This window comes from Sciurus carolinensis, chromosome 1 (genome assembly GCF_902686445.1).
Source record: "Sciurus carolinensis chromosome 1, mSciCar1.2, whole genome shotgun sequence".
NCBI classification, from domain to species: Eukaryota; Metazoa; Chordata; class Mammalia; order Rodentia; family Sciuridae; genus Sciurus; species Sciurus carolinensis.
Window position 1 is genome coordinate 205261345 of NC_062213.1, and position 15598 is coordinate 205276942.

General features: G+C 59.2%; 1 protein-coding gene across 7 annotated transcripts in view; it reads right to left on the reverse strand.

Moving 5' to 3' along the window:
- Kcnab2 (potassium voltage-gated channel subfamily A regulatory beta subunit 2) overlaps nt 1-15598 on the reverse strand; it is an 82650-nt gene that overhangs the window by 16153 nt on the left and 50899 nt on the right. For all 7 annotated transcript variants that reach the window (XM_047517330.1, XM_047517347.1, XM_047517355.1 and 4 more), the window contains 3 exons: nt 6939-6982; nt 6189-6226; nt 303-382 (listed from right to left, as the gene is read on the reverse strand). In XM_047517330.1, coding sequence (XP_047373286.1) covers nt 303-382; nt 6189-6226; nt 6939-6982 — 162 coding nt within the window. The remainder of the gene's footprint in view (nt 1-302; nt 383-6188; nt 6227-6938; nt 6983-15598) is intronic.

Consider the following 15598-nt stretch of genomic DNA (forward strand, 5'->3'; position numbering starts at 1 on the left):
CAGCACATCAAGAGCGCCCAGGACAACAGCTTAATCACAGCTCTGGCCCAGCACATTATCTTTGGCACCAGAAAGACTTTGCCCACCTCTTGAGCACCAGGGAATTTAGTAAGTGAACAGTGCCCAGGTGCTTTGTGATTTTGGGCCCATATAAATACCCCCAAGGTCATGTGGAGTTTAAAGAGGAAGGCGGGGTGGACAGCATGGTGTGAATGCTCTTGGGGATGAGAGTGACAGGAACACCAGAGTGCCGGATCCTCCAGGCATCCTGGGCCATCTTTCTTGGAACAAAAGACACGTACTTGCCAGCTGCGTAGACTTCGGCAGTATCGAAGAGGTTGATGCCGTTGTCGTAGGCCAAGGTCATGAGCTGCTCTGCCATCTGAAAAGAGAAAACAGAGTCTTCATGTCCAGCACTGTCCTGCCAGCGCAGGGGAGGGCTCAGAGGCTCCAGAGCATGACCCCGGTAGCCTGGGAGGCCTCCCCGCAGCCCCAGCCCTCGTGCCTGGGATCTGGACAGGCTACCCGCCCCCTCCCACCTGCACCCTCTCCATCCTCCTCTGCCAGTTACAAACCCTTCAAGATGAAGGTAAAGTGGATGGAGATGCAGCCTGTGGACTGTGAATTTCCTGTGGGGGTTGTCACAGGGTGTAGACCCCTGCTGGGTTCAATAGGTGCCTAGAACCTCAGAATGTGACCTTATTTGGAAATAGGGTCTTTGTGACTGCAATTAGTTATGCTGGCTTCATACTGCCCAAGGGTGGGCCCTAAATTCAGTATGCCTGATATCCTCATAGGAAGAGATGACGTGGCGCAGAGAAGGTCACATGACGACAGAGCAGAGATTGGCACGGTGCTTCTATAAGCCAGGACACCCCAAGGTGGCAAGCAACAACCGGGGGCTGGAAAAGGCACGGGACAGATTCCCCCTCAGCACCTCCAGAACACCAGGGCTCACTGACACCTCAACTTCAGGCTTCTGGCTTCCAGAACTGTCTGAGAATGAGTTTCCGCTGTTCTAAGCCACCAGGATCTGGTGGCCCCAGGATACTAATGTTGCCCCTGACAGGAGGACCACAGGTCTAGGTAGTATGACCTCTTTGCTTACAGACCCGGCTGTGTGTCCAGCTGTCTCAGGGAGTCTCCTGCCCAAGGGCCATGCTGCTGTGCGCTGCAGCTGGAGCAACAGAAGCCCCCAGCTACTGTGGGGGAGGGCCGAGAGCCACATGGCCTTGGCTGGTGTTTCTCCAACGTGGCACAGCCCTGCCCTTTGTGGGGCAGGACAGACAAATGGCGGCCCAATCCAACCTTGCTTCAGACAGAGCCTGCTCCTCAGGCCACCGGTGGGATGAGCCTGTGCTGCGCAAGCAGACCCCGCGACTGCGTGGCCGGGATCAAGGAGCTGGGAGCCCCCTGCAAAGGATGGCAGCCCCCTCTGAGCACAGGAGAGAAGCGTCCCCTGAACTCTGCTGTCCCACTTCCCCAAGCTCAGCTCGGAGCACTAGGCAGCCCATGATGGGGCAGAGAATTCCTAGTGGACCTCAAACCATGTAGGCCAGGGAGCCAGCCAGGGCTGGCGACACAGGGCTTCCCTCAATACTCAGCTCAGAGTCGCGGGTGTGGGCAGCAAGGACAGAGGGCTGGTGGAACCGTTGGGTGGACACCACTTGAAGGAACCACAGGGCAGGATCGGTGGTCAGTGCTGCCCTTGGGAGGTGGGTCTGGCACTACCAGATACCCTGATTTTTCAAGGACTCCAAAAATACAGATATATGGGGGTGGGGGTGGGGGTGAAATCTACTGTTTTTCAAATGTCGGCATTGAGCTGAAAACATTTCAGATGGTGTGCAGCCCAAAGCTGAACCCATCAGCCAGCAGCTGGGGTTGCGGTCAGGAAGCCCACAGGCATGTGGCCACCAGGGGAGCTGCGGTGGAGTCGTCCGGGTCCGCCTGCTGGGCTGGCTTCCTCTCTTCTGCTGTAGGTCAAGGGCATCCGTGTGTCGGGTGCCTCACTGATCACAGCACCCCGGCTCTGCCTTGGACGTGCCACCTCAGGGTCTTCCATTCAAGCCCGTCCCCAGGCTACTCGCGTGCACGTTACAACTCGGAGAAGTCCCGCCTGCCGGCCGCTTCCTGGGCAGCAGCCAGAGTGGGACTTCAGGCCCGGGTCAGGTCACATTTCCTTGCTGCCAAAACCTCCATGGGTTCTGTCTCACAGATGATCAAAGCCAGCTCTCTGCCCTTACCTGCTGGCACTGCCCTCCAGGCTGACCTCGGGCCCCCGCTGGCCGTCCACCATCCTCTGGGGCACTCTTTCCACCACCTCACCTCGTGCTCTCTTGAGGAGCCCCCACAGCCCTCTTCTCGGGAGGTGTTGGGTTCTGCAGCCTGTTAGTTCAGGTGGGAAAGGGGACCTTTCAAGGGGATTGCATTCGGTTTTGAGATGGGGTGGTTTTCTGGATTATCCAGAGTTCATCATGGGTACTCTTATGTGGGGGAGGCAGAGATGTGGCAGGTACCAGGCGGAGGCAAGGTGCCATGGGGCAGAGGTGGGAGTGATGTGGCAGCAAACTGAGGAACATCTGTGGCCAGCAGAAGCTGGAGGTGGGCGTGGGCTCTCCCCCAGGGGAGTTCCCAGAGGGAGCACAGCTCTGCTGTCCCCCGGTTTTAGCTCAGCAACACTGACCCCTCAGAACTGAGAGAATCAACTTCTGCTGCTCTAAGCTGCCCAGCTGGTGGTCCTTCATTACCGCAGCCGTGGGAGACTCGGACACTGCCCACGGACGGTGCCTTCCACCTCAGAGACGAGGATGTGCCCACTTCCTTACGGTGTCTCTCCCTGTTTCCAGAGAGCCACCAGAGAGTGGCTGGTGCTCAGGGAGTGTAAGCTGTGGGGCACCTTTCTCCAGCTGCCTCTGGTGGCTTCCAGAGTGGCCGCTCCCACCACCTTCTCACTGTCCTGGCGGCTCCTGGCACTGCTGTGCCCAGTGTAGGGCAGTCTCCCTCTCTCGTGCTAGACCAAGAACAAAGGCCGGAAGGTCTAGACTCCAGACCGCAGACCACAAACATGCCTGGTGCCCTCCTCAGAGGAGGAAACCCGGCCACCTCAGAGGAGGAAACCTGGCCACCTGCTGCCACTGGCTGCTGGGCAAGTGATCTAAGCAGTGGGCAGTGCGCTGGGCACAGGGGCACCATCTGAACTTCACCCATCCCAGCACAAGGAAAGACATGAACCTGATCCACTGACCCCAGGACACCGCCTTGGGCGACTACCCACAGGAAGAGGACGAGGAACCCAGGGCTCCTCAGGGCTATGCTGTGATGGGGGTTCCCTTGTGGATGTGCTTCCCCACCGAGCCGCTGTGCCATCGAGAGGGCCGCAGACACCGGGCCTTTTGTTCTCGCCGGTCGGTCCTCCATCCCACTTCGCTTAACAGAGCGTCTGCTTTGTGACTTTTAAGTTCTTCCCAGGTTCCAAGTCCAAGAAGTTGAAGTCAGGATGACCACCTCCCTGCCACCCTCCCTCACAGGGGACAAGGAATCATCCCAGCCCCAGGGCAGTGACCCCAGGGCTGAGGCCAAGAGCCCACGGTGACTTCTGGCACTGGTGCGCATCAGGCTTCCCGTAAGACTGGAGTAGTGACGAGGCCTCCCTGGGCCACCGGGCAGCGCGTGAGGCCAGAAACGTGACGTTCTCGGCCCCATCTGGTTAGGTCCTTGCTGCCCAACCTGTCTGGAACACATGCGTCTCACGGATGCGGGGCAGGCAGGGATGCAGAGAGGCACTGAGCAGGAGGCCTGGAAGCCTGGTGCCGCCTGCGTGGCTTCCTGGTGACGTGGACGCCAGGCTCACAGACACCAGGCTCACGGACGCCGTCTTCTTCCGCTCTGACTTCTGTGCGGCTTCCTGGTGACGTGGACGCCAGGCCCATGGACGCTGTCTGCTTCCACTCTGACCTCTGCTGAGAATCTACTGAGAGCAGCGGTGGGCTCTGCACATGCTGTGTAAGGGTCGTTGTCACTCCTGTCTGATGGGGAGGGACAAAGTTCGCTTTCCTCCCGGTGGGGCATGGGACAGGCCAGGACGTCTGTCTGCACAAAGAGCCCCGCAGATGCTGGCACACAGCTGCTGAGACCTCACGAAACAAGGGACATCAAACCTCTCTACGAAGGGCCAGAGAGTGAACGATTCTGGCTTTTCAGGCCAGACTGTCTCTGTGCAGGTACTCGGCTCTGCTCTTGTGGCGAGTGGGCCAGACAACTCGTGAACAAATGGGCACGGCTATGGGTCAATAAAACGTTATTTAAAATAGGCTGAGAGGCTGAGGATGTGACTCAGTGGCAGAGCACTTGCCTAGCACGTGCAAGACCCTGAGTTCAGTCCCCAACACTGGAAAAAAAAAAAAAAAAAAAAAGAAGAAGCAGCAGCAACCTGAGGCTTCAGAGGCAGGAAGTAGAGCAAGAGGTCGACGGGTCTGGGTATAGCGCTTAAAGGTACAGAGCTTTTGTCAGGGGTGATGAAAAATTTTGGAAATAGTGGTGAGATTTGCGTAGCAATGTGAATGTACTTAGTGCCACTGAACTTTATCCTTAGAAAGGGTTAAAATGGTGAACTTCAAGTTTCATCTATTTAATTAAAAATTACACACACATACAAAAATAATCGTCAGTCCAGGATGGTGTTCACCTCCTGCCTGGCTCTGACCGAGCAGGCAGCAACCTAAAGAATAAAGACCTGGCCTTCCTCATCAGGACCACAGCCAGGGGACCTCTCACACTTGACATATTGGTTTTTTTGACACTAACTGTAGGATTTAATACAAAATTCTTCTTATTCTTTACTCTGTCATTTTCACCTGCCACAACCTTCCAGGTCCCTGACTCCATCATCTATCCCCTGTCCTCCCAGCATGGACATCTAGGGATGACCTCCAATATCTTCACCCATGTCACTGTGTCCCTGACAGAGCCAGCCGGCCCTGCCACCACATCATTCATCAATGTTCCTCATGCTACTGATCACTTGGTAAGAGTCACTCAGGGGATGGTCCATGTCTGTCCACAGGGAAGCCACAGGCAGGTAGCTTGTGCCATCTGAGAATGAATCACACCCCTCTACAGAATAATCCTTCCATCCACTGTTTTAGTGACCATGTCAAATGGGACCCAAGGCCGAATCAGGCAGGACTAACTGGGAGCAGGAAACAATCTGACAGGCTCAGGCTAGTCCCTTGGTCTTAGAGACTCCTGGCTTGGCCCCTAGGGCCTGTGCCCAGCAACCTCAGAGCAGAGGCAAATGGTTTCATAACCAGCTACCGTCACAAGCATACAAACAAACAAAACAAACTATGCACTTGGATTTCAATGGAAGCAAAGTTTTCCCTTTGAAGTCCCAGTGAACGAGGTCTCAGATCAACTAATCTTTAAACATGGCCTTCCCAAGGGTAAGGAGGCCAAAGGTGACAGATGCCTCTGGTGCAGAGGCCCAGAGCTCCCTGAGAGAGCGCCACTGTGGTGTCCAGGTACCCCTGCCCACCGGAAGCGCACCCCTCTGGAAGTGTATCATCCTCCTTCCGAGGCACCTCACGAGGCTCTCAGCCCTGGGAGAGCTCCCTCGGTGTCCCTCCTGGACCAGTGGTGGAGACACAAGCTCTAACAGGTGCATTTGAGTGTGACATGCAGCTATGGGAAACGTGTCAGGATCTCAGTCAAGGGTCGATTTACTCAGATCCTTCAGCCTGCAGGGAGTTGCAGAAGGTGGTTTTTAGTTTTTAAGTGACTGCAATGAGCACCTTCTGATGTTTCAAGCTCACGCAGGCGCACTCTGAAGGGGCAGCTCAGACTCTCGTCCGACCTTGCAATTCGGAAGAGGTGCATGCTCCCTCCAGATTCTCAGGATTAACTGTGGCGCGTGTCATGCACGTGCGGACCCGGAGTTCCTGGGGGCTGAGGGCTTGCTTAAGGCCCCCGGGCTCCCGGCTGCCAGGTGGTGGCACCAGATGTGGCGTCTTCCCTGGCTCCTGCCACCTGGCTCAACCTCTCACTGCCTCACGAGGTAGGGCCCCTCTACCCCAGAAACAGGGAGGCTGCTGTGGTGGCTGCGTGAGCTACGCGCATGTTCATGCAGGGACCTGGCCCTGGGCTCTGCCAGCTCCTGCTGGGTGCTGGGCCAAGGAGCCCCATCTTACCTCGTCAGTGATCTGGCCTCCGAAGGTCACCCATGTTCCTAGAAGGAAGTACAGGCTCAGGTTAGACCAGGGAGCCGGACACCGTCCAGTGGGGCTGACCTCAGACTGTAGGGCTGGGTGGGGGCAGCACAGGTGCCATGCTGCTCTGTGTGAGCACGTCCTTTGTGTGTGGACACCTGGTCTTCAGGGCAGGCATTCAAACTGGGGACAACAGTCTCCCGGGTAGACAGCAGCTGCGAGCCCAGGAGCCCTGGGGCTTCGGAACGTTCACCCGTCTGGGGCCGGTGCTGATGTGTCCCCTGTGTCAGGGACGTGCTGCTGTGGGAGCTGAATGAGGGGTGTCTCCTGACAACAGGCAGGTCTCTGCTTTTGCTGGGAAAGGGGGTTGGGGCAGAAGGGGGTACGCCATGGGCAGCGTGGCGGTGAAGGACGGCCCATTCTGGAGGACAGAGCTCCCATCTGGAAACAGGGCAAATGGCGGCGCCTTGCGAGGTCGCTCAGGGAGTGGGCCTGAGGAAGGACGCCTGGGGCCAGGAACTGCTCTGATTTTCTGGTGCAGGGGGGAGTGTGGGTGCAGAGGGGCCCTGGTCCCCCTGGTGTCCTGTGCTATCACTGTCTCTCTGTCCCCCTTCCTTCTGGTTGGTGAGGAGCCCTGTCCCGCTCCTGGGGTCTGTGTCTATCTCCCCCAGGGGGCAGGGCCAGCCCTCCCACAGCCCTGTCCCTTGGCAGTGAGGTGTCCCCCACACTCACCAAGCCCCAGGCAGGAGACCCGCAGGCCAGACTTGCCCAGGTTTCTGAAAACAAGCACCGTGTGAGTCCAGGGTGTAGGGCAGGGTGCCACCAGCCAGGCTTGCTGGCCAATGCCCGCCCCGTGCACTCCCAGCCCAGCTGACAACTGTTCTGAGGCCCCGAAAGGTATGGGGGCCTTCAGAGAGAGGCCTCTGCTCACCCGGCCCCGGGTGGGGGAGTGCTAGCTGTCCCCTGGGCCCACGGGGGGCTTGCCACGAGGCCGGCGTGGTGTTGCTGGAGGCAGTGGGCCGGCTGCAGTGCTGTCTCAGGAGCAGGTGACGATGGCGCCATGTCTTATTTTGTTTCACGGTCACGCTGTGACCTGGACACCCACAGAGTCCCCCCGGGATTTGGTGCAACCTTGGGCTTCCCTGCTGAGAAGCTGGCCACATTTGTGATGTTGTGGATTCTTACTTCCTTTCTCCAGGGACAGGATAAGAGACGTTAGTCCCTCCTGGCTGGGGCCACATGGCTCTGTCCCTGTTTCCTTGGGGTAGGTGCCTGGGGAGAGTGTGGTTTCCTAGCAAGGCTGGTTCCACCTTTATTGCTACCATACCAGATCCTGTGGTCCTTGCAGCATGGTCCTCCCCAGGCACGGCCCCAGGCTCTGCCATGGTCACCCAGAACCCACAGGATGGGCCTTGGGCTGGCATTAACATCTGCAGGAGGCTGTGGAGGTGGCAGCCCTCTGCCCTGGTGGCCGGGAGCCCCAGGGGCAGCCACAGCTTGGGTAGCTCTCAAGCAAACGGTCACCAGGTCTTCCCCCAGTTCTGCGTTGGCAGTTGCCTTGCTTGTGGGCCATTGTGATCCCCTCGGTACAGATTGCACCCAGACCTGGCCACCCCACCCTGTCCACAGGAGACCCTGGTGGGCAGCGTGGGCTCAGGGCTGACTGGCTGTGGGGGAATGCCCACTCCCGTTTCCGGGCCAGGTGACAGCCAGCGCCTGCTGTTCTCATGTGCAGCCTGGGCTCAGATGCTGCCGAGAGGGGGAAAATCGTCAGTGTGTGCCTGGGGCGGGGGACACAGGACACTGACCTTGTGTCTCCTTTCCCAAAGGGGCAGAGACCCAAGAGAGAGAGAGTACCACCCACGGGAAGAGGGAGGCCCTTTCCTTGTACAACCCACAGTGGAAAAATCAAAGAGGGTTAGTAGCCGAGTATTTAACCGTGTTGAAAAGGGAGACGCAGTTTTGGGGTTTTCCCTTGTGAAACAGTCTCGTCGTCTAACAGTGCCCTCCGTGTTGGGCACATGAGCTAACCCAGAACGACGGGTGTCTGGGGCTGTGGCAAAGAGGCCTGGCTGTATCACACATTCTGCAGGAGCCAGGTCTGCGGAGTCATATCCCAAGGCATATCCCAGGTCATGCCCAAGTGGTGGGCATGACGAGGTTGCTGGGAGGAGCAGGATGACCAGGTGACGGGCTCCTGACCCCTGGGGAAATGGACAAAGGCCGCAGACTCCTTCCCTGGCACTGGGCACAGGTGCTCACAGTGTTGGGGCATTCCCAGAGCTCGGGACGCCACTGGTACCTGGCCCAGGTCAGTCTGGGCATGTGGAGAGAGGTGGGATCCCCACCTTGCAAACCTGCCCAGGTGACCGCAGGGAGAATTCCTAACCAGGCTGGGTGGACAGTCAGGTTTGTCACATTCTCCTGCTACTTCTCTCTTGACAGCATAGCCCTGGGCTCCGAATCCAGGTCCTCAAACGCCAGAGTACGCTGTGTGTCAGGAGGATGGAGCGGCCTTAGCGGCAGACAGGTGGGGACAGGGAACGTGAGGCTGAGCCCGCTGGACCTGCGGCTGGAGAGCTAAGACACCGTGGCCCCAGCCTTGGGGTGTGTGGAGGAAGTCGCCCCAGCTCCCGAGTCTCAGTTCCTGGTTTGTTTGGCATGAAAGGGACCAGCCTCCCTGAAAGGGCGAGTGTCCTCCTGTGCCCCTGTGGGGACCCAGGGAGTCTGGCTCTTCCGTGGCCTCCGCCCCTGGGCATGACGGAGCAAAACTAGGACATCGCGGGATGCCGCTGTCCCCCTCAGCTCATCTCCCGTTGACATGATGGTATTGGTTCTGCCGTCCGCTGCCAGGCCTCCAGAGAGGGAATGAGAAGGGACAGGGACCTCCGGCTGAAAGCCTTACACGCGCAGCTGCTGCATGGGGTGGAGCCCACCGTGCAGCGCGGCCTGGACGGGGCTGGGCCTGGCTGCCACTCCAAACTTGAGACGCGAGCATCACATACTACGGGTTTCTTTTCCTAACGAGAGCTCCACGGAATGATAAGAGAGTTGGTCAAAACCTCCAAACCCAGTACTGCTGGATTTCACTGATTTGGCCTAGGTCTCTCCCAAGACCTGGAAAGGCGGCTGATGAGCACGTGACGGGGGAAGCGCCGGCGGGTATCACCTAGCCTCTCGCCCCAACATGGCCCCCCAGGCGCCTGAAGGGCCAGCGTTGGAATGCGCCAGGGAATACAGATCTTTTGGAAAGAGGCGCTCAAGACTTGCCACGTTAGCTTCAGAGTGGAGGACAGAATTTGATCAGGTGGAAGGCAGGCGACAGGGCCTTGGCGGCTGGTTCGAGGTGGGAGGCAGACAGGTGTTTCCTGTTGGTGTCTTGCTTGCCTGTCGGTCATATGGTGCTGAACGGTGAGGCACTGTCTGCTTACAGGTCTGCTCAGCTCGCCAGGTCCCCTGAGGACAGGCCTGGGCCTCGGGGCCTTTATCCTCCAATTGGAGCGGGTAGCGGCGGCAGAGCTCCAGGGAGGGTTTGCAGAAAGGTGTTGGTGTGAGGAAGGGGCGAGAAGCCCAGGCCCTGGGGCCAGCCCCTCAGGACAGGGCTGCTCTCTCCCCTCCGGGGCTTGGCCTCCCCACTGCTCCACTGAGTACCTCTTGGCCCTCTGGGGAGAGTGTGGCACCTGGCGCTAGTCACCTCTGGTTCCCTTAACACCTGCGGGCTGTGCTGGCTCACAAACAGGTGTGCCTGGAGTAGCCATGGAGTGGCCTGGGGTGCCCAGGGAGGTGGTGCGGAGTCCTGGGTCAGGCCCACCCGCAGTCCCTGCAGCCCCCACCGGCATCCAGGCGGTGGCCTGGTGGGGTGCCCAGGAGGCTGCATAGGCTGCATAGAAAGGGGCTCAGCAGGGCCCAGGCGGCACGGTGTGGACTCCCAGTCCCATTCCAGCTGCTAGGAAGCCACGCATCCTGCAGGGCTGACCTACCTCCTTCCCCCGATGCTGCCACACAAAGCGCACCAGGCCCTGCTGTGCGGAGGGCCGTTTGCTCCGCCCCTGGAGACATGGGTCTAGAAAGAGCAGGTGCTGGGCTGGGGTTAGAGCCCAGGTCCCCAGTCTGGCCTCCCTGCTCCTGGCATGTACATGCATGGACACATGTGTACACGGACACACATGCAGGGTCATGCGTGCACACAGGGTCACTCGGGCCCTTGGAGAGCTGCTCGTCCTTGCGTCTGAGAAGCCACACCTGGTCGTACGTGGTGTTGCAGGAATGCAAAACGTTACCACGAGTCGACTGCTCTGCTGACCCTTCCATCTTCACTAGAATATGTGTATTCCACTTATTCCTAGTTTTGATCTCCACTTAGGGGAAGACACAAACCCTAGAGCTTCTAGAGTAAAGGATTCCATTCTGGAAGGTTCTTAGTTACCCATCAGGTCCACTACAGAACCCCAGCCTCCCCAGGACGGAGAAGGCAAGGGCAAGGGCTCAGACTCTGCCACCCTTGGACTCCTCCTGAGGACACGTGTTGGGCTCAGGCGACACCCTTCCTGAGCATCCTGGACCCTTCCTGGGCAGGTCTGGACTGCACATCTCACTGGGAGGGACACTTACTATTTTCCAAGTTGGTACCAATACCAGCACGAGCCCAGATTATGTCCTCCGAGACGGCTAGACCTGTCGGTCAGTTCTGGTCACTGAGAAGCAGAATTGACCCTGGTTCCTGTTTTGGAAAACCTTCCCCAGGAAGCCCAGGAACTAGAGCCCTTGCTTGGCCTCTCCAGTCTGTGCGGTGCCAGAGACCCCCTTGCCCGGGGGCACCTTCCCCAGGCACTGAGGACCCTGGGCTCAGAGTCTCACAGAGGGAGTGAGAAGGGCCAGACCTCAGAAGCTGCCCCCGCCCCAGGCTCTTCCTACAAAGCTGGAAACCTGTCTGTCCCAGGAGCAAGGGGGTGCAGGGAGGGGGAGGGAGTCCCTGTCCTGGGTACTGGGACCCTCTCCACGTACCAGTCACAGGACTGGGAGCCAGGTGGGGGTCTGAGTCCCCAGGGAGGAAACCAAGGCAGCCTGGGCTGACCAGCATGGGCAAGCTTGGCTGCTGCCGGCTATCCTGTGCCCCTCCAGCCAGAGTCCCCACTCCAAACCAGGCCCGAGTCTGGTTCGAGCCAGGGAGGGAAGAGTCCTTCCACTGCAGGGTTCCCCCGAGAGCCCCCTTCCCGACTCAGGCTTGTCATGGTGGCCTGCTTTGTGCAAAGGCCTCAGGAAAGGGCAGGAGGGTGCAGGGGGCCGTGGCCAACACCTGGGGTCCCTGAGAGAACAGGTGACATGGCTATTGTAAGCGACCTCCAGGAAGGAAACAGAGGCAGAAGGAAGGAGGGGTGACGGCAGCCATCTCCCAGCACAGCCTTGAGGAGGAACCGTGGGGCTGAGTGGAGCCTCGGCTTTGCCGCTCACCGGTCCGCCGAGCGCTGGAGCGCCCTCCTGGCCTCAGGGCAAAGACCAAGACTGACCACCAGAGTCTTGCTGACCTTATGGCTCGCGCAGCGGGGAGGCTGGAGGGGGAGCCCCCACCCTACAGAGCCTCCCGTCCTCCTACCTATGTTTCATCCCGGGCTGCTTCGCGCTGGTGTCACCAGTGCTTGGGATGCTCTGCACCGACAGCTGCCCCAGGCTCCGGGCCACCATGGCCACGGTGCGGAATCTTCCATGGGTGCCTGGGTTGGGGCTGCCAGCCAGCGGCCGGCCCAGCCGCTCCTCGGGGCCCCGGGACTTGAGGCTGTGCTCGGAGCACACGAAGGACACCTGCATGTTGAGGCCGGCTCAGCTCCTGGCTGCCTGTCCCCTCCTGCTGGGCTCAGAGGGCATCTGTCCTTGCGAGTCCTCCTCTGCCTGGGACAGGACTTTGTCCTGTGAGGTGTTGGTTCGGGAGCGAGGGTTTCTGACAGCGGCGAGGGCTGGAGGCATCCGAGGTGCAGACGTGCTAGAAGAGACCTCGCAGGAGCAGCCCGTGCGGCGTGGGAGGGGCTGTCCCCTGCCTCTCGCCCTCCCCTCCCTTCGGGGCTTCCTGGTCGCGGCCGCGCTCTGGCTCTCCTGCCCGGGTGCCCGGAGTCTGGGCTGCGGTGAGAGGGGTCGCCTGCCTCTGGCAGGAGCACAGAGGCCCCCTCCCTGCGCCCTTGTCCTCGATGCCGACTGAGTCCTGGGTGGTGGCCTCGGGGCTAAGCTGGGCCGCTGTGACTGCCTGCTGTGACTGTGCTGGGGCAGCGGCTCAGGGGGTCTTGGGAGCAGCTGCTTCCCTGGCTTCCCTGAGTCGCGCTGGCTCGCGGCTCTGGCTCTGCGCACAGGGCTGCTGAGGCTCTCGCCGTGTCAACGAGGTGGCCAGCAAGAGGCGCAGGCGGCCGCTGGAGATTCATTATTAATGACGCAGGATGCACAGCCGCCTGCCCTGCTGGTCCCTGGAGGCCAGCACAGGCTGACCTGCCGGCCCAGCCCGGGGCAGGAGAGGCTGGTGCAGGCGGAGCCTCCTAGATCAAGCAGCGACTCCACCTGCCCCAGGTAGCCCCCTGCGGAGGGCGGGGGCGTCCACCCAGGCCCAGTGCAGGGAGCAGCCAGATCACCGGAGCCGAGAGGAGCCTGGGGTCCTGATGACAATGACGCAGATGGCCAAGGGAAGAGGAACCAAGGGACGGCGCCGCGCCAGCCCTCGGCACAGCGCTCATCTTACTGCAGACATCAGTAGGTACTCCAGGAAGAGCAGGGATTGAACGGGAGAGTCCCCCACGCCACGCCATCCTCCTCGGCATCAGAGGGGCTCGCCTCGCCCTCTGGGGCCGAGCACCCCAACGCCAGGCAGGGTGGGCCCTGCCAAAGCTGCCTTTAGGGTCCCCTCTCACCCTGCCAGGTGTGGTTGAGAGAGTAGGGGTGCCAAAGTGCCAGACAGGGGTCTGGTCCTGGTACGTGCTCACCAGTTAAAGCCAACCGACCGGCAGCAGCACACACTCTAACGACCTGCAACACCAAGGAACGGCCTCCAACGGCAGAGGTGCTCCCCTCCCCACGCCGCCCCATGGGTCAGCCCCATGGGTCAGCAGGGCCCTTGGGTCCTCCCCATGAGCAAGCAGCAGCCAGCCCGAGGGGGGCCTGGGCCCCGACACAAGGGCCTGGGAAGGGGGAGCTCATGCCTTTGGCAAGGCAGGTCCAGAGGCCAGCAGTGGCCTCTCAGGCCCAGCTCCGCCTTCCTCCTGCTGGTTGCCACAGGATTAGGCTGTCCTGGTCCCTGTGCTCTGGGTGGGCTGGAGCCCTTTCCAAGCCCCTTGGGTAGGGGTGGTGGGGGGAGAAGGGCAGTGCCGACCCCACGTGCGGCTGAGCCTCTTCTCCAGGCTGGACCACAGCACCCAAAGACAATGGGCTCACGGGCCTGCCAAAGAGGCCACACGTGGCAATGATCCTGCCATGGTCCCTCTCCAGGACTCGGGCAGCCCCTCCGATCGCAACATCCAGCTCCCCTGATTCTGCAAAACCAGAGCCCAGATGGAACTCGCTAGGGCTAACCTCTCACGGCCCTTCGAACACCTGCCCGGCCGCTGCTGTGAAAAGCATCCCGTTTATTCACTCCCAGAGCACTTGAGCGCCTGCCTGCGCCTGGCGCCCGGGGCACTCACCCTCCAGGTCACCTGATGAGCACCTCAGGAGAGCCTGTCACCAGTGCAGAGTCCCAGGCCTCTCCCAGGCCTTCCGACGCAGCAGCCCTGGGTCTGGGCCCCGGGCTGCGATTTTGATAAGAGCCTGAAGGGATGCTGTTCGAGGTGGGAAAGCCCCCTTCATCTTCCTCACACAATCCTCTGGGCACCGGCAAGCCGGGGTCTCACAAGGGCTGGGGCTTCACTATCCTCAAGGGTTGCTCTGAATCAGATGGGCCATCATAAGCAGCACGCGGTGACGTGTGATTATGAGAATGCATCACCACAGTGTCAAAGGCCATCTGTGTCACCACATAACCAGCAGTCCCTGTCCTGGGTCTGCACCAGGGAACTGAAAAACATATGCCCACACAAAATCACAAACGTCCATAACAGCATCATTGACAATAGCCACCATGTAGAGACAACCCACATGCCCAACAGCTAAAAGGCGGATAAAAAAAATGTGGCCTATCCAATGGAATATTATTCAGCCATAAAAAGGAACAAAGTTCTGACACATGCTCCAACGTGGAGGCACCTGGAAAACACGCTGAACAAAAGAAGCCAGTTACAAGTGACTGTGACGCACGACTTCAGGTATACAAAATGCCAAGAACAAGTAAATCCACAGAGACAGAAAGCAGACGAATGTTGCTGGGTGGATGGGCACGGGATTTCTTTTTTGGGGGGGTGATGAAAAGGTTCTAAAATTGTGGTGATTTTCGCACAAGTCAGTGAGATCACAGAAACTGGTGAAGGGTACACATTACGTGAATTGTGTGGTGTGGGAAGGACAAATCAATAAAGTTGTCCCCCCAGGTGACCACAGAAGCCTCTGGGCTTTGTCCCTGATGTTCCCTGTGGTGGTGCTCTTCCTGCCTCTCTGCTGTGAACTCTGGTCACCTTGGGCATCAGCTCAGAGGGTTTGGGGTGAAGCACAGGTGACTCCTCCCTTCTCTGAGTGCCACAGTGGAGAGGCCTTTGTCCAACAGCTGCTTATGTCCCCGGGGTGGTCAGGAACATTGCTGAGTCTTTCCTTGGGTCACTGGCCCAATGTCTTGAGAGGCTGCCATGCCTATGGCTCTGGGCAGGGGAGACATGATGCTGTGAGGAACAACTCCCAACCTCCTGGTGCCCCGGGGCCTCTCGTGGAGGGAATGGCTTACTAGTGCACACCCTGGTTCTCATTCGAGAGAGAATCCAGAGAAGGCATCTCGGGAGCACTGGGTTCCTCCTGAGCAGCCAGTGAGTCTCCCTCTGTGCAGGAAACAAGAAAGCCTGCCATCCCTGCCAGTCCCTGCCAGTCTCCAGCAGGTGACCTGGGGTACGAGAAACCAACCTGCCCCACTTCCTGCTTGCCGTTTCCCCACTTTTGCTATTTGAAAAACTCCACTGTAGCAGCTTAATTTAAGGAAGCCACCCACAATCCTTTTTGGAATTGGGTGGGTACGGGGAAAAGTGATTTTTTAAAAATAATTCAATCCAACTTCCGAATGCATAATGTTAATATTACAGTGTCTTATAATCCCTGAAAATCGAAGGCATGTATGAAGTTGTGGATTAGTGGGTGTTACGGGGAGTGTTTTTTCCCCAGGGACACGAGGCAGCCACAGAGGTATTTTGGCATGTCACAACCAGGTGAGACTTGCTGCCCCCAGCAGGAAACCATCCAGCCCAAATGTCAACTGTGCCGGCGCCGAGAAAGCCTGCTCAGTG